Source organism: Dermacentor andersoni, chromosome 1 (genome assembly GCF_023375885.2).
Source record: "Dermacentor andersoni chromosome 1, qqDerAnde1_hic_scaffold, whole genome shotgun sequence".
NCBI classification, from domain to species: Eukaryota; Metazoa; Arthropoda; class Arachnida; order Ixodida; family Ixodidae; genus Dermacentor; species Dermacentor andersoni.
The window spans coordinates 87,214,789-87,233,303 of record NC_092814.1 but is presented as its reverse complement, the minus strand read 5'-3'; the positions used below and the strand labels follow the sequence as shown (position 1 = coordinate 87,233,303).

The 18,515-nt window shown below is 43.3% G+C and overlaps 1 protein-coding gene and 1 long non-coding RNA gene across 2 annotated transcripts in view; one reads left to right on the top strand and one right to left on the bottom strand.

Annotated features, from left to right (window-relative positions):
• Positions 1–236: 236 nt before the first annotated feature.
• On the top strand, positions 237–5,877 carry LOC129380518 (uncharacterized). Its single transcript, XR_008608627.2, has 2 exons — positions 237–2,269; positions 3,331–5,877. It is a non-coding gene; the product is annotated as an uncharacterized lncRNA (long non-coding RNA).
• A 621-nt stretch (positions 5,878–6,498) lies between these two features.
• The window catches only part of LOC126544089 (uncharacterized), an 88,310-nt gene continuing 76,293 nt past the window's right edge, over positions 6,499–18,515 (bottom strand). Inside the window, exon 9 of the mRNA XM_050191291.3 lies at positions 6,499–17,060. Within this exon, the coding sequence (XP_050047248.1) occupies positions 16,489–17,060 (572 nt within the window). The 3' untranslated portion in view covers positions 6,499–16,488. The remainder of the gene's footprint in view (positions 17,061–18,515) is intronic.

The following is an 18,515-nucleotide window of genomic DNA, read 5'->3' as shown; positions in this document are numbered from 1 at the left end:
CAATATTTTGTTGAAAATGGTTCATTTGCAAAGTCACAAAGCCTTTCGAAACCAGAAGTGCAAAGTTTAGGCAAATTCATGTACTGCCCACCCAGTGGCGTAGCAACAGGGGGGGCCGGGGGGCCGTGGGCGCCAGGTGCAAGGGCCCATAGGGGGGGGTGTCATATACGTCTGCAGACACCCCTCTTTCCGCCAACTACACCCGGGGGGGGGGGGGGGTGACAGAAGACCTATGGGCCCCGGGTGCCAGACGAGCTAGCTACGCCACTGTGCCCACCTCTATGCTGCCCACCATTCTCACCCTGGCTGAGCCTACATACTTGAAGCTGCCATAGACACTAGCAGCAGAGTGCGCCCTTGTAATTTTTTAAAGAAACCTAAAGCATAGTTGCTGTCTTTTACTACCTTTGAAACACTATAAGGCAATTTTGAAGTGACCAGTAATATATGCTGTAAGAGATCACAATAATCGCCTCCTAATACCATGTCAAAATTTTGCAAAACAGCAGGAAATATATTTCTGTTGGGCCACGAACAGTAAACTGTAGAAGTAATACACTAACACATACAATTTTCTTGAGCAACAGCCAGGTCTGGTCTGTATTGTGAGAGAAACAATATTTTAAAAATTTAGTTTTGCTTAGTGTTCCTTAATATTTCCAGAAAATATATCCTTGCCAGTTAGAATTTTCATATATTGCACATGTACACAGCATTTGCATCCTCTAGTACTGTTCAGAACAACAGCATTGCCTCCAAAATACTGAGTTCATTTCCAATACACACTATCTATATAATTCTTTAAGGATGGGCAAAAATTTGTAAATATACAGGATCTTTTTATTTGTGCAAATTACTCGGATGAGTTCACCAAATCTATAATACTTTTTTTTTATTGCTTGGTTGTGTGAAACACCTGGCATTTTTTTATGGTATAACAATTTCAACACTTCTAACTACAAAGAAACGTGTATAATTAAGTCTCTCAAAAACTTTGAAGGCTTTTGAGACAGAAGCATGACAATTGCAGCTGCTCTGTCCTTAGAAGTGTTTGGAACATACAGAAGCAGTGTTGTATATAAGGTTATGCTGCAGTCAAGGTGCTGTTCTGAAGCAAGGCATGGTATATACATCAACTAAATGTTAAAAAGTTTCCCTTCAACAGGATCTTTATGCCACCAAGTGGTGTTATGGAAAAGTGCTCAGGGATTGATTAGCAAGTTTGAGCTGTCTTTAAGCTGAAGCTTTAGGCAAGCAGAGCTCATCAAGTGTATTTTCAGCAAGTAAAAGCTCGGCTCATCCGTACAAAAAAGTTAAGTTCCTCCTCCACATACCTTAAAGACATGTTGAACTCGCCCTCATACAATGCTCAGTCGTGCTAAACAAAACATAACTTTGATGTGGAGAAAACAAAGTTGTTAGAATGCCTTTAAATGGGGTCACTGCTGAATTGTCCATGTCACGCATACACATGGCCCAATCACACGGCAACCAGTCACTACACTTCTTTTCCATCTGTTTCCTCTTTTTTTCCTTTCCTCACTCCAATGGATTTCATATTTAGCTTCTTGGTTCACCCTTGTCTTGCGTTGCCTTGCAGCCACAGGAGTTAATCTCACATTTGATCCACATGAGGTTGAAGCACCTCAAACCTTCAGCAATGCAACCATGCTTTGTTGCAAGTCAAGATTCTGTTGACAATTTATGATAAACAGAGACAGGCTGCATCCTTCCTGATTTTTATTCTGATAAGCAATTATATGCACACTACAGTCAAATTTCTGCTGTCAGAATCACAGTGATGTTCCGTATAAAGTACAAATGCAGTAACATCGCAGCCATGCACCGCATGTTGTAGATACGAGGGAAAGCTTACGAGGGCAAGCTAAGGATGGCGACTTGGTGCGGCAGCGTATTCTCACGCACGCAACAGAGGAAGGTGGGGAGGGTGCGAGGCAACTTTTTACATGCGTGGGGGGGGGGAGTACAGAGGGGGCACGGTTCACTGCATCTATTCTAGCCATGGTTGCGCATGGTGTGGCTAAGCGCAGCTGCACGTGTCCTCTCTTGGAAGTAATCTGCGGTGGGTTTGAAGGTAATCTGCGGTAGGTTTCAAGGCTAATCGACCCAATATAGCCGATCGCTGTGTTCTCCTATGCCTAGTTCGTGTTGAAGCGAGAGGCTGTATGAAGGGGAATTCGGTTGGCGCTGCTGCCGCTCTTCACCACGCAAGCGTTCAGACAGCGAGTGTCCACGGTCATCGAGCGAGGTGTGTTCATATTTGTATGTGTACGCGTGACACCATGCTTATTTGGTTAGTAAGCGAATACTTACAGCAGTATTACAACTTATAGAACTCCTAGCCTTACCATATAGCTATCTAACAATTTGCTATCGCAATCTATGCTTCGCCTTTCGGGCGAAACTGCAACTTTCTTTAGCTCGTCGAGCTCTTCATGTGTCAACAATTAGTATTTCAGACTGTGCCATAGTGAGAATTATCACTTAATCTTTAGCTTTATTACACTTACAACCTGCAATCAGGATAGGCCCATGGTGTCCTATACTTCCCTATTGATTTCTCCTGGCGCATGCTCCTATTTTAAACAAGTTTGCCCACATTTTGAATGCCCGAACAAACAAAGCATAAGCTCGGTACATGCCACCTCTCTCTATTCCCCTTCTTGTTTGTTCCAGTTTATTAGATTACATATAATGACCACAGTATGTTATCTTCAGTTCCGATTCACAAACATCGGCTCTCATTCAAAGGCTGCAGACTGCAATACCACTAACACCAACAAGGTTGCACTGATGTCAAACAACAATGAAGGAAAGTTGTGTTTTGAAATACTTCTCTGTATTTTAGAAGTAGAACAAAATCATTGTAATGTCACTTTTGTGTACACCTTACTTCCAAGCGAGCATGCCAACACAGTATGGGAGGGTTATCCTATATAATGGTATCAATCTGTGAAAACGAAGCACTGTTTGGACCAGAATAATCATGCTGCAGTAAAGTTTAATTCCATGACAACAATACTCAATAGGATACAATATATATGTACATTGCAGTGGAAGTATGTTGCAAACAGGAAATACTTTTTTCTGGAAATCAGTTTGGCTGAAGCTCATTCTGGGCAGTAGCACCATGGCTAAGTTTTTGCATCCCAAGAGTGACTGCATGGCATGGTATTCATGTATGCTGGTGAAATTTCTTGATACACTGAACACATTAAGAATGTATGGTTGGCACAGCTGGTGCACTGTAGCACGAATGTGCACCTCTGTGGACATTTGATGCTATGAAAATAATCGACCTCCACACAGCCACCTCAACAGATATTGACAGGCAAGCCATTGAATTGCACTTTGGGGCATCAGTGACCAACTTGTACGATGATGGAAAAGCAGTGTAGGTGAGTGTGGTTGTCTAGTTTTCTTATTAGCAGCCTTTAAATATCACCTAAGCAGATGACGCATGCACGTTGTAGTTACAGGATATGATGCAAGTCCCAGCATGTCAACTCTGAGGTTTTGCAGCATGCTACGGGTATCCACAGCCATGTTATCTTGGAGGTCATGCCAAGCAGCTGCACGTTCTACTTTTGCATGCTATTTGTGACGCATCCATTGTATTTCAGATATAAAATTTCGCGCAAGGGCTGTATGGCTCTGATCTGAAACTAGGCTTATTGCACAGCCTAAAATTTCGTCGCAATTGGCGTTTATTTGTATCAGTCGGCGGAAACAAACTACTATCTGGACCAGAACAATCACGCTACAGTACAGTTCCATGACAATAATATTCAGCAGGATACAACTTTGCAAGAGGTTTTTCTGGCAATCTTAAACCTGCAAAAAAAGGGAGAGAAACAAGAGACAGTCACCTTTGGCATCTGTAAGACGTTTACTGCACGAAGCAATTTATTTCTACACTTGCTTACAACTTTCTGTGGCAACGAAGGGAAAGCTACGGCGGTGGAGCTTCTGCATGTGTTACCGCGCCAAGTAGTCAGCCAGCGTTTGACAGTGCTTTTGGTTGCTCGGAACAGACGCTGAATCGACGCAGCTTCCAAGTGCGACGTTTTCGCATTTGCCCAGAAGCGGAAGAAACAATAGTCAGAAACAATAAATCGTACTGCGCAGCTCTGCAGGGATTCAAGCATGTTAAAGTGGTTATGGTGGTAATGATCCCAAAGTGCACATGCATATCAGAGTTTAGGCCCAACTAGGGAGCAGTAAGCTAGAAGTTTGACAGAGGGGGGGCACTAGTCAGATATTATATATATTACAAGGACTGCTGAATGACAATGATGAAGATGGCGACACTTTGTTGTTCGACATCTAAGACAGTGGAGAGCCGTCTTTGCAACAGGAACAAGGAGAATAAAACAAAACAAGATTTAATTATGAAGCAAGCAGTGTGGATTAATTTTGACCCCCAGAGGTTACTTCACATGCACCTAAATAAGCACACGAGCGTTTTCTGCATTTCGCTCCCATTGAAATGTGGCAGGCACACCCGGAATGAAACCTGTGACCTTGAGCTCGGCAGTGCAATGCCGTAGCCACTAAGCTACAGTGGCAGGTGAACACGGAGAATGACTGCTGTGCTCAAGTGCTCTGAACAAACACACTTCACTTGGCCAAAGGCATCTTATACTTTTTAGCAGTTGCAAGTATGCCAAATATCTCAAGATTGGAATTTTGCGACTAGTGTTTCCCTCTTGTTGACACAGTATATGCCAAACGTTTGCCTTCTCTGTTTTAAGTTATCAAATAGAACAATTTAGTGTGTGCACTTCACTACAGTGCAACTACAGTGCAACATTACAGAGGCCAATTTTTAACAATAACGTCTGGGCTAATTGCTGCAGGATATTGAAATTTCCCCCATTTCATCCTCAGTTCTTTGACTATGTGAAATCTTACCTTCGTATATGTTTTAACCTGCCCATGAGAACAATTTAAAACGATTACTAATGCATCAAAATCACATTTGGCTACTTAGGACATTACTGCTTTAAGCAGCAAAAGCAACTCTGTGAAAGATGGTTTCAGACCTAGACTGGCCAGGAAAATGGCACCACTTTGAGTCATTTCAGTACACCTTCTTTACCCTTCTCAATGTTATTGTTTCTTACTTCAGTCATGACTGTTTCTACGTTTTTTTTCTTATGTATGCTACCCCCTTATGTAATACCTAAACAGGAGCCTTTAAGGGTCAATCAATGATGATGATGAAAATATTATTTGATGCATAAGTAACAGCAACATCTCATCTGCTTTTGAAATGACTATGCATTGTTGTGCCATTACCACCAGCCCGGATTCCGAATCTACAAGATGCAGAATTCATCCTGCGAGCGCCCTTTGGACAAACCCGGGGCTGCGCCGAAAGGCACAGCGCCCTAATTCTCCCTTGACAAGTCAAGATGCTGAGCCGTCAGGCAGCGGTGTCCTGCGGAGAAGTGTCGGCGAGCGACATGTCCAAACGTGCCACCAAGTGCCAGACAGCCTGGCGCCGTACCTCCCTTTGCCTGGAGGTCACCGCGCCCGCCAACTTTGAACGGGGTGGCCAGCGCGGTCGCTGGTTGGACCTCTCGGACGACCGTCGAGTGCTGGCTTTGTATTGGGCCGTTTGAGTGACAATGGTTTCTCGGGCCATTATAAGCCGCGACGCGACCGCCTGGAAAACCGGATCCGCCGACCCACCGGGAGCCGAGTGCCGCTCTCGACTGGAGTGAGATGTGTCACGCGTTTTCGCCGGACGTCGCCGTGCGGGAACAGTCGCGTTTGCTGTGAGCTCTCGGCCCCAGTGCCGATCCGATCATGTCCTGTATATAGTGTATAAAGTCCCTTTTGTTATTCTCACCGACGCCTGACTCGGAGTCTTCGCTACCAACGCTCGGTCACGAAACGGGTGACGAGCGCTACGGGACCACCTCAAAGTCGTAATAGTGGTGGCACCGGTGCAAAGTCGTAACAGCATGTAGCAGCGCACTATGTCATTGCTATCCCTCAGCATTCGACTCCCTGTGCATGCAAGGCTTGCTTTCCACTATCTTCAAGCATATTAGGCCTCTTGATTACATCAAACATTTGCCACTTATGATGCCATTCTGTGTCATCCAAGCTGTAAGGTACATTTCGTTACCAACATAAAGCTTCAAATTCCTGCAGTGAGTTGGTGCCTGAAAGAAATGCCTTAAAGAAATGCCCGACTATAAACCACATTTAGTTTTCAATGCGCAATTTGTCTTGGTTGTGAAATTCATTTATCTGGATTTCATTACCTGAAAATGAAATACAAATCTCGTTTTAGCTGTATTTGTTGTAAGAAGGTCCAACAGCAAAAATAGCTAAAGTACCTTGTATGTGCGTCTGTACTACCAGTATTGTTTATTCATGCAATACCTCGTGTAGCGAGACTGCATAGTAATGCCTTGCGATGCTTTGGAACTTGTGAAGAGCCAGTGGATAGGAACAGAAAAGGTTTTTTCAAATGCAGGGTTTATTAATAAACAAAATGCACCTTGTACAGTTTACAATTGAGCACAATATTAATAACAGAAAAGAAAAACAAAAATGTGCCCCCCCAATATCTTGGCTAACAAATATACATGGCCAAAAAGGTCCCTAGCAAAATACAGGTAACTAACGAGCCCTATTTGACCTTCCAAAAAGAAGTACTTTAAATTTACAAAAAGGAAAAAAAAAATTTATTTATTGCTTTGCATCCTGTTTATGAAAGAAAATATGGAGCATTTCCACTACACAGACCTAATACTAGTGAACAGCGGCACAATACACTATCCTACAACAAAGGACAGCGATAAAAACATCAACGCAAGCCTCACAATTACGAAGTACTAGCTAAGCACAACACCAGTCACAGAATTATGGTCAGTATATAATATTTACATCATGTAGTTGCACAACTACAATATCTAATAAACTAAACCGCAACAATAGACATTCCTAAATGAGACAACTGAGGGATGTGTGCGACCGGGTTTCATACGTTATGCATGTAATAAACACTTCATTTCATTCCTGGCAAGAGACAGAAGGGAAGAAGGGTGCAGGATGAGGGGATACTCTCACAGCATTTGCTCCGCCAACCTAGATGAAGTTGCACTGCACTTGAATCACACTTGCAAGCACAACCCAGCATTAGGTATTAAGTAAGAAGTCCCTGATGTAGTATTACTCCAAAAAAGACGTAGACTTCTACGTCTAAAACATCCTAACAATGGGAACATTGAAGTGAGCAAAGGACAGCTACTTTGAACAGCTGATACAGCTGGCCCGTTTTCCACAAAACTTGCAAGTATAGAAACAATAATAAAAGCTCCTTTTTACTTTTTTTTCTACTTTCTCACTGTAAACCTAAAACAACGGATGCGATTCTGAATATTTGCTGCGAAAACTAGTGGTGCCGCTGACTGGCAGAACGAAGCCTAGTTTGGCTACCTCCTCATGTCATCTGCTTGTGCCTGGTGCATACATACGAGTTATGGTGTGCATATCATCTAGAACTCTTTTTTTTGTAGCAAATATTGCACAATTGTGCATTTTTTGATGATGAACAGAAGCATTGGGCCTTGCACTGCGATAACTTACGGCATGTGATGAGTGTGCTGCGCGATCTCACTCCGCTGACCGCAACCAATTCAATTCCACTGCTGCTTTGTGTTTTAAGCACACCATAGAAGGTGCTTGATTAATGAAATGGTTACTGCAGGAAACGAGACTCTCTTTGTGACATGTTCAATATTCTCCAACCTTTGTTATTCCACAAAACATGAATCAGGTGGCATGAAGATCACTCATGAGAAATAAAAGCTTAAGCACTCATACCTTGTTACCTAACATGTCCGATTTTATGCATATAATTGCACAACTACAGGTTATTTTTTACATGACCAGCCTTAAGGTGTGCGTGAAGCATTCCTTGGTCAAATTCGAGAAAAACAATTTTGTTGTCATTATGAAAAGTTAAATTTGTCTTGTAAATAACTTGTGGCACCTCTGTATTATCTCTCTCTGCCATAAAAAAACCTTAAGGGGAGAGCTGGGCCTTAGAGAAAAAGTTCTGAAATATCTTTAGTCTTCGAGGTACGACGCTAAAAACTTTGAATATATGTAATGGTATGTGCTTAATTCAAATATGAGGTCTATTTCTGATTATCTCCTGTTGTTGTAACTTTACACAAGCTGCTGTTAATTATTTTCTGCAAAGATGCAAAATATCAGTTCCTCAGCTTTAGCTAAACAGGGTATCAATGGCTTCTGTATGATTTAAGGATTGCAAGACTTCCAAGTTAAGCTCCAGAAGAACCGACCCTTGAGTTTCAACTTCAAAGTTTTGCAACTCTTGTTCTAGGGTAGGCACAGCAATAAGGTTGGTCTTTTAGCATTCCTTGAATCATACAGAAGCCACTGATACCCTGTTTGGTGAAATCTTGAGGAAGTGATATTTTGCAAATCTGCAGAAAATGAATTAATGGAAGCTTGCATAAAATTAGAAGAAAATTATAGAAACAAAAATGGACCTAATATTCACAAGACCTCATTTACATATATGTAAAAGTTTTCAGCACTATACCTGGAATAGACAAAAAAAGGGGGGGGGCGGGGGGCGAAGGGGAGTCTAAAAATACAACTGCACGAACAATTTGTGTGACAGAGCAGCCCATGTAGCATGCAGCACTGGGTTGCCTGTAATTATTAATTTCCTTTTCTTGTTGAGTGCAGCATTATTAGATTGATGGATGTTAGTGGGCATCGTCAGTTTCATAAACTCAGGCAACCTACTCATTATGGTCCTTAAGATAGCCTTTTCAACACCATTATGTGCACTCAAGGACAGCTGTATTTCCTTAAAAGTGAAGTTTTTAACTGTTAATGCAAAATAAATATAACTGTGCGAAGCAACATGGCAATCCTGTTAGCTCACTGGAGCGCAGTGACCTAACATGTTTATTTCTCTAATGGACAGCGAGACCTATCCCTCCCACTTCTCATGGAAACTTCTCTGTGCCATATTGGGAAATAAAATAACTAAAACTGAACTTTCCTGTACGTCTATCTCTTAAGACCTTGTCAGGACATTTTCAGTTTAATTTTATATACATAAAGGCAAAATGGTTGAACGGCTATTTACCTCCCTTTTTCATGCCGTTATTTCGCTCGCCTTTCTTCAAGTGACGTTAAATGAAGACTTGAGAAAATTTTTTTCCTTGCGCTCGAGCAAAAACAGAAGAGGAGTACTTAGCCCATTTTACTGCAATTCGTTCGTAGAAAATACTTAAACATGTTTTAAAATGAAGCTTTTTTGCGAACCTTGCCTGGTTTCATGACCGTGGGTGCTGTGGCCTGGCTGTTCTCTAACCAAATAGGCCAACCAAACAAAGTGGGAAACAATCACTGCTGGTTTCTTTGCACCACCACCAGATGGCACTCGCATCTGCGGCGCTGACCGTGATGGGGGGGGGTAATCAGAAAGCTAGCCTTCGCGCATTTGTGGCAGTGGCGACGGCATTGCATTAGCCTCTCTAAAATGCCCGAATAAAGCCTTCCATGTCACTTTGTGAACACATTTAATAAACACCAACTTGTGTTTCGACTCTTTACGCATTCAGACAAAGCTACGCTATACATAGAGCCCAACTCGTTGGACCTGCTCAGGTTAGGTGCATCAATTTTCCGTGCCCATTACCAATATAGATTATCCATTTATTAGACTCATGCACACATCACAGCTTTATAGAGAAATACATGGCCTTTGATGCTTTCCAAAAAAGCATCTGTTTTCCAAGAACTGCTGCGATATTGGGCAGCTCAAACAGGATGCTCGCACAAAGGGTGCTCAATAAACAATGAAAACATGCAAAACATACACACTGCTATTATAGTGAACCAGTGAACACAAGCTGCTTCTGATCATTTTACATGCAGCCACGAGGAGGTAGCAGGAAACGAGGCCATGCAATGCCCTCCTTGATGAAAATGACCTAGGTGGCTAGTGGGACTCGCAAACCCCATTTATTCCGCCCATACAAAATGCTTGCCACTTTTTGGATTTGAATTTTCATGAACAACATCCTCGTAATGCTTAGATGACAAATTGATGTTTCCTTCATGTGTCCATGAAAGGGTTAACTGAACTTGACAATTGTAGTTCGCATTTCACAGAAAAATGAAAAAAAAAAAAAAAAAAAAGTGGATGCATGTGTGTAAGCAGTGAAGTAGAGCCCAAGTTAACTATTTAATGGGACACAAAAGAGAAAAAATTTGAGTAGCATTACTAAGTTTTCCTTCTACAATACCAAAACGAAAGACAGGTGGTGATACCAACTTGAAGTTCCCACACCAGCTTGCCATGACTTCATGGATCTTGATGGCATCTACTTGGGCTTAGCGAATTTTTTTATCAGTAAAGATTGACTAGATCGTATTCTAAAGAAGCTAAAGACTGAAGTTGGCAAGTTTCAAGAACCTTTACTGTGCCACAACGGCTCAAATGTAACACCTTTAAATCTGTGACGTCCGTGACACACTGGCACTTTAATTTCCGTGCTGAATTCAGAAAACGAAACTTATGCATGAATTTTCTCTTCTAATAATCAACTTATTACCCCAAAATTAACATAAAAATAGAGTTCTGGAAGAATACTTCGTCAGTCTACACTGATATATTTCTCTTTGGTGTCCCTTTAACATTGTTGTGCAGTAATACAAAGTCATGTATACTAATGCAAGATTAACAGAAAATGCGGCGTTAGTTTGGTTAAGCAACATGATTAGGCGGAACACAAGCTGAGCATACACAAGAAGCACCAAGGAAGTGCCAAAATAAAGACTGTGGGATTGAGTGCGGGTGCCCTGTTGCCCGACAGGTCACACTACTTTCACGTATAATAAGATTTTGTGCAGAAACGTGACGTTGGTGGACAGTATGTTAGCACTTCATTGCAGTCAGCACATTTAAACACAACAGCAAAGTAGGTTAGTGTACATTAACCCTTTCGCTGTCACAGACGTACCGGTACGTTCTCTATCGTGCGTTCAAAATTTCGCGCCTGAGCGCAAAGCTGGCGCTCCTGGATTAGCCACGCCATCTGTTGACTCTTTCTACAAGTTCGTATATTCGCCCCGATCTGTGTTAATCCATCTATTGAAGAGTACGGTGCGACTGCCACTCCCCACCTTCTCTTTGATGAGTGGCGCGGTGGCTCCGCGTTCGCTGGATCATGCGTCGCGCGCGTGTGGTTATAGGATCAAGGGTTGTTCTGCCATCTCTGCTGGTTTGAAGGTTTTTATTTTTCTTCTGTTGGCGTGTCTGCTACGGCACGTCAAGTTCAGGCGCACGTGCCATTGCCTCTCCGAAAAGAGTGACTCGATTGCTGCTTTCACTCTCTCGCCGTACCCTCGCTTCCGACTTGCAGCAGTAAACGTAAAGCCCTTCGAACTTTGTTTAGCCTTTTTCCACCTCCCTCTGTCTTCTTGATCACGCAACGTCCCATTTCTCTCCGTTGTGCGGGCGACTGAAAGCGCATCCTCCCTGCACGCGGTTACTTTCGGATGGCTGAGCGCGCGGGAGCTTCGTCTGCTCATTGGAGCGGTGGCTCAATTCCGATTCAGAATACTAGCCGAGCTCGGATTTGGACTCGGACAGAGTCGCATGCGAGGAAGAGGGTTCCGCACTGTCAGATTCATATGTTGAACGGATTTTATAGTCAGGCTGATGATGATGATGATGTTTACTAACAACAGCTGCAGAACACTGAAATGTGCATATTGCATTGACTATGTTATTTGTATACCAATCATACTCAAAAATGAATTGCTATGTTCATTCCCTGTTATGCTCGTTCCCTGAAACCTAGCCGACACTGGGGGTGCGTCACGGCCAGAAAGGTCCGACAGCGAAAGGGTTAAAATGCATGCCATCAACTACCCATCCACACTAGTGTGGCAACGGTACTACCACCTTTAGGCAGATCTCGTGGCAAGCAGTTTCCATTTAGCAAATGCAAGAAAAAAAGACTTGCTAAATACTTTATGCTTTCCCGAGGTTGGGGGATTGAAACAGGCACACAGTTCCCCACAGCAGTCAAAATGCACTACCTTACTGCTGCAGCATATTTCGATGGATTCTTTTGAGAAATTAAAACAACAAGCAATGGAGAATGAACAACAGCACTGAATAACTGCATGAATGGAAATGTCACAAAGGCTTTACGACTCATATAACTGTGCGAGTATTGTATCATACTAACAAACTTCCTACCATGGCAGAGATCTGACAAGCACCATCATAACATAGGAACCGGATAAAGGCCCAAGGATATGCAAAAAAGTCCTACTACTAAAGATCTAGTGTCTCATAAGCTCACCATCATGACATATGAATAGGGGTGTGCGAATATTCAAAGCTTTTGAATAACAAGTAGAATAATTTCTAAATAGGAATATTTTGCAAATTGTTTTAAAATGTTTTAATAATTCAACTGTGCGCAATCGAACAAAATTGGAGCAAAAGTATGACAATTTTAATTCCCATGTAGATAGTTGTAAAGCATCGAGACAACAACGAGCGAAGACCAGCCCGGGGGGGTCAAAGAGGAGGAGGGAGTTTAATAATATGGAGGAACAGTTCATACAATCTCCATGCAGCTTCTTACAATAGTATAGGCATAAAACTTGAGAACTTACATAGTGAAGCAGGTTACATCACTTAGGGTGGCAGACTTGACCAGCCTTACAGCGATTATTAACACTCTTCGAAGAGTCCTGTGTATGTGAAAGCACTGTTTAATTGCTCCTAATGCTACACTTGTGCTTTTTAAAATAAGCAATAGTTCATTAAGTGCAGTTTAATTACAAACTTGCTAACATGAAAAAATCCTAGGATGTGAACACAGTTTTAAATCGAATATTCAAATGGCTGCTCATTCGAACAGTCTTCGACTGTCAAAACTTGCTACAGAGCAGTCCACTTATAACGATACCAGATATAATGATGTATTGGTCATAACGATGAGTTGACTTCAGAGTCAATTAATGCATTAGGGCTACGAGAAAGAAAATAAAAAAAATGATATGTTATTCACCGCATATCAGATATAACGATCGAAATTCTGCCTTCTGGGTGGCATTTTCCATGCAGAATAATTGCGAAATTTGCTTTGCTAAGTTTTCCTTAATCAAGACGGGGCGAAAAGTGCCTACACGAATTTGTATCTGCCACCATTACCGTGCAGGGCGTCCCGCAGCGCGCCTATAGAGTTTCTAAATAAATACCCTAGAGGGAAATGTGGCGCTAGTGTCTACGGCGGCTCTCCTGAGCGTTGCCTCAACCTACATGGGAATGATGGGAAGTACAGGCTTCGGATTGACTTCGATCTTTAGACTAGTGGCGTTTGCTTGCAGCGCAGTAAACGAAGCTGTACTCAAATATTATCGCGTAAAATCTAATTTTATTTCTGCAGTATGTTATATAACGTACAACACATTACATGAACTTTGTATGACTTTGAGATGGAAGCATGGTTTACTATGTTTTGTCACCAGGACACACCAGGGTATACATACTTGTGCGATTCTGTTCCCGATTTAATGCCAAGGAATAACTATTTATTTACTTTTGCAACAGCAATAACAACCGTGCATGAACTTATATAAAAATACTGATCAAGCATTTCTGGAAATAAAAATGTTGTATTGTGAGAAAGTGTTGCGCCCTTGAGCGGAATGCTACAAGTGTTGTGTGCTACGACGCCTGCTCGCTGCAAGCACGTGACTTTTCTCGCAGACGACAGGCACTTGCGAACTCTCTCGCTCTTTCGAAAGGCTGCGTCGGCTGTCACGATTGCTGAACGTCTTCAAGTACTTTTAAGCACATCTGCTGCAGTGCTAGCTAGGACGCTAGTGGCCTCCTACGAGTATTCCGTCATATTTTATATTGACGTACCGCTTACGAAGCGTTATGCCGTAGCTTTGCACTTACCCATTTGGCGACACTAGACTACAGCCACGAAGCAGCAACCTTTCCTACGACAAGTAAGTTTGTGTTATTAAAGTCCTAAAGCATTTCAATGAGCACATAAACGAGCAATGCATAATGAAGCTCTCAATAAAATTTGAATGTCAAGCCACTAGAAGTACAACTGTCTTGTATCAGTAGTGCCATCTTTTTCTTATTCTGAAGTTTCATAAAGCACGTAACGCTACAGTGCCAACCTAACACATTTAATAAACCAAGGTCCAAATGTTCAAAACATGTTCTTTCAACGTTTACGATGCCGTCGCTTTCTCGTCGGGGCTTCGATGCCACACCGCGACACAAACATCGTCCCAGTCGCTGGCCCAGTGCGCTATCACCACTTGGAGCAACATAAAGGCAGAGAGCTTTGCGTTGCACTGTTGCACTGCAGGTTATAGCAATTGCGCTAGGAGCAAAACCAAAACTGCCAAAAATAAATACTTGTAGACTAGTTCGCCAGTCAATAGAATACCAATCCGAAGCCTGTACTTCCCATTATTCCCATGATGGTTGAATGATCGCAGCACCAGATTTCCCTCTAGGTATACTAATATGAAACTCTATGAGCGCGCCGATTCAGAGCATCGCAAGTTGGCGTGGCGTGCCACAATATGGTGCCAGCTGCTTCACGTCCGTGTTGCGGTGAGCGTCCAGAGAGAGGGAGAAAAAAAAACCGAGAAGCAAATCACGCCTGCACTTCCTTTCTACACTCTGTCTCTTCCTCAGGGAGCATGGAAATGCGCCACAGTAGCAGCGGCCGGTGTGCCGACAAGTGCAAAGCTGTGCCGCTCGGGACGAAGCTGCAAATTTTCCAAGACTCACGCAGTCGATGATATCGACGATTATGAAAACCGCAAGCGCCACGATCATGAAGGCTAGAACCAGTGACCGTGTCGAACGGAAACTGTGAGCTTTGTGCGCTAGGGCGAAACCCCCATGTGTGAAAACAACACGGTGGCAGCCGCTGACATTGCTAAACTGTGGGAGCGCGTCGCAACTGGCTATAAAATAGGTGACGCTTCGATAGGTGCTGATAAAATAGGTGGCGCTGCCTCATCTGCGAAGAATCTCCGACGAGGCGACGAGGTTGGGGGTGGCCCGTCTTTGAAACCGACCCAAATGTTCACGCAAAGTGCACTGTTGTCGATAGAGTCGCTCACTGATTTCATGCATGCTAAATTATAGCTGCCACTGTTCATGCAGCCTCTGGACACGATGCACACCGCAGTTGTGAACCTGAAACTTCTGCGAAAGCAAGTGCAGGTTTCTGCCTATTTCAGCGCGCCTAACGTTTGACATGCTTCTTTCTCTGTCAATTCTTTATCGTAAGTGGCAAATTTGGTTTCAAAGCTACGAAGTTATGTTCAGCAGCCATTTTTTTTTAAACGGCAGTCCAGATATAGCGATGATTGGTTATAACGACCAGATTTGTTGTTCTTGATATCGTTATAAGTGGACTGCACCGTATTCGCACACCCCTACATATCAACACAGGTGGCCAAAACTTTGCTTACCACTATGCAACACAATATAGTACGAGCAATATTAAGCTCACCACTGCTTCAATATTCCTAGATAAAAGCAATAAAAACCTTCCTACATGCTCCCATACACAAGAATATTACATGCACAAGTGTACATAATGTAGTCGATCACACTATTCATACAAGAACAAAACAAAAGTCGCAAATATGTTGTAAATGAATTGCATACACTAAGAGGTGACCACATACTTCAGGCCACAAGAATGTCACAATCGTCTCAAAATGTCCACTATTTAGAAATGTAAACGCCAACCAAAAAACAGCAGGAGTCTAAATAAAATGTCCACTTTTTCGAACTGTGAGGTAAATACAGTCCTTGTATATGAAAAATTATAAAAATGAAAGTCCACTTACGTTGGAGCACTAAGCTCAAAAGCACACCTCTCAACATACGTAATAAGTGATGCGTGACTGCAAGTTGTGTGGAAAAGCTACAACTGTCATACATGCACCAACATTCAGCACAAATTTTTTTTTTTTACATTCTACGATAGCTAAGCTGCCATCTTCACACGCTGAAGAATGGACATGAACTCTCTTTAGCTGAATTCTAGTCCTGTGTGTGTCACTTATATGCGTCGCACAGTCAGGACAGATTGTGCATGGACGGCCACAATGCAACAGCCAGGTAAAACAAACTACTATACACAGCGAACTCAGATGAGCTATGTAAAGAAACGATGTTCAATGGGAGATAGAAAAAAAAAAAAAAAAAACCTAGATGTCTGCTGGGAGTTACATGCACAGACAAGTGTTTGTGGCAGCCCGTCTCATGGTAATTCTTGGAATGAGCACTGGGGCTCTTACACTGCTCATTGGAGCTCAGAATTCCAATGAGTAGAGAGGGTTTTCCCATTTTTTTATGTCACTATGGCTCCTTCTGCAAGCTCACTGAGCCTGAGAGTAGGCACCAGGAGGATAACCCTGTTGCTCATAGGCACCATAAGCAGCAGCCTGTTGACCAGCTGGCTGAGGAGCCCGGTAGTGACCATAGCCAGGGTACCCTGCAGAGTAGCGCAGCGGTGCTGCTGTGCCACCCTGTGGGTAGGCACCGATGTAAGCACCTCCCTGTGGGTAGCCTCCACTTGGCCCATAGCCGTAAGCCACGCCATAGCCTTGTGGGTAGCCTTGGCTATATTGTGCATAGCCAGTAGAAGCGGATGTTGTAGCTGGGTAGGCAGCTGCAGGGGGAGCAGCACCTGCTGCTCCTGCAGGTGGGGCACCTGGAAAGCCAGGTGACCCAGCTGCCTGGTAGGGAGTTGCAGGATAGCCACTCTGGGCTGCCATCTTGTGGCCTGGATACGGGCTGCTCGGGTGTGGGGTGCTGGCAGGGGAAGGCTGAGAAGGTGGCCGCTGTTGCGGTGGTGTCTGGGAAGGGCCAACCTGTGGCGAGTAGCCTCCGTACGGGCTGGTGGCAGGCCCTCCACTAGGTTGATGCTGCTGCGATCCCATGGCAGCACCTAAAAAGTTGTTGGCAACTTTTGAAGTTTTGCTTTTAAGTTGCCATACATAATATGGAACCTAAATGTGTAAAAGAACCTACCTGCTTAACAAACCTGCTCACACACCAGGACCGCAATACAAAGTGCCAAGAAAGTAACATACACATTCTCCACTTCACTCTCTTGTCCCCAAAAAGAAGGTTGGATATTTTGAGGAGACAAGTGCAATGTGCGCACTAGCTACACTGTATCATACAGACCAAATGTTTTTGCATATGAATATCTCAAGGTAAGGAGCTAGGAAGCTCAAGAAAAAGCCTGAGCTCCCTCTCTACCAGCAGGTCATGTCAATCAGTGCCAACAGGCATGAGAGGGGCAACCATGCTTGAAGCTTAATCATGTTGACAGTGTACGGTATTTATGGAGAACACTGGCTGCATTTAGGGCCAAAACTCACTCAATCTGCCCGTCCGTCCCGCCCACATCCACACGCACGACCACCTGCATGTGGACCGGTACAGACACCCGCAAGGCTGATCATGTCACAAAATTTGCTGCACGCTGAATGCATGAGCGGCTTGCACGTGCACTCCGATTAGATGACGTGATTAGTTGACAGCTGGCAACCATTCGGTCGAGCAAGGTGTTCAAGGTTGGCAAATATCTAACAGCAGACGACATGGCAGATTTTTGTAGGTGCAAGTTCAAGTTTCCACGTCACGGTGAAAACGCAACTCTAGGCTGTCAAGTTCTGTTGTGCAGTCGCATGTGTTGCATTGGCACAGTCGTCCTTGTTCGAAACAATGCACAGTCACCTTACCTAGGCCAGCTTTCAAAATGTATTGCAATTGCATCATGGGAAGTCTTCTCAGATTATCACTTTCAGTGCACACTGCATTGGCTGGTTGAGCAAAACCTCTTGAATCATCCAATATGCCGCCTTCTGTCACACGAAAGTGATAGTATAGCTGAAAGTGACTAGTCTTCAAATCCCCATATGTCGCTATCTATACTTGGTTGTGTTCGGCACGATAACACAGTTTGTGTAGTTGTGCTAGCGACAGCTTGCAGAAACACACAAAACTGTCTTGGAATACAGCTGCACAGGTCGACAAGTCACCCCTCTTTACCACTGAGCACGTGTGTGAGGCTTCGAGTACGGCTTGCTGATTTGCTTGCATTTGCTTGTTCATGTAGTTTTTTTTACTCTGACAATTTTAAGAGTGTGCTTAACACACTTAGATGCACGAAATGCCTTTTCCTTTCTTACATATTTAAATACACTAAAAATGAAGCGTGACATAAAACACGCCTTTTAGAATTTGAATGATTGCTGCTTGCAAATTTTCCTAACAATATAATACCTGAACTGAAGCAGAAAAATAAAATACGTGCTTAGCCATGAATGAAGTTCTTACCGTGAGTAAAAATGTTGTGCATAGACGATTAACTTGATGCATCAAGGAAGTGAAG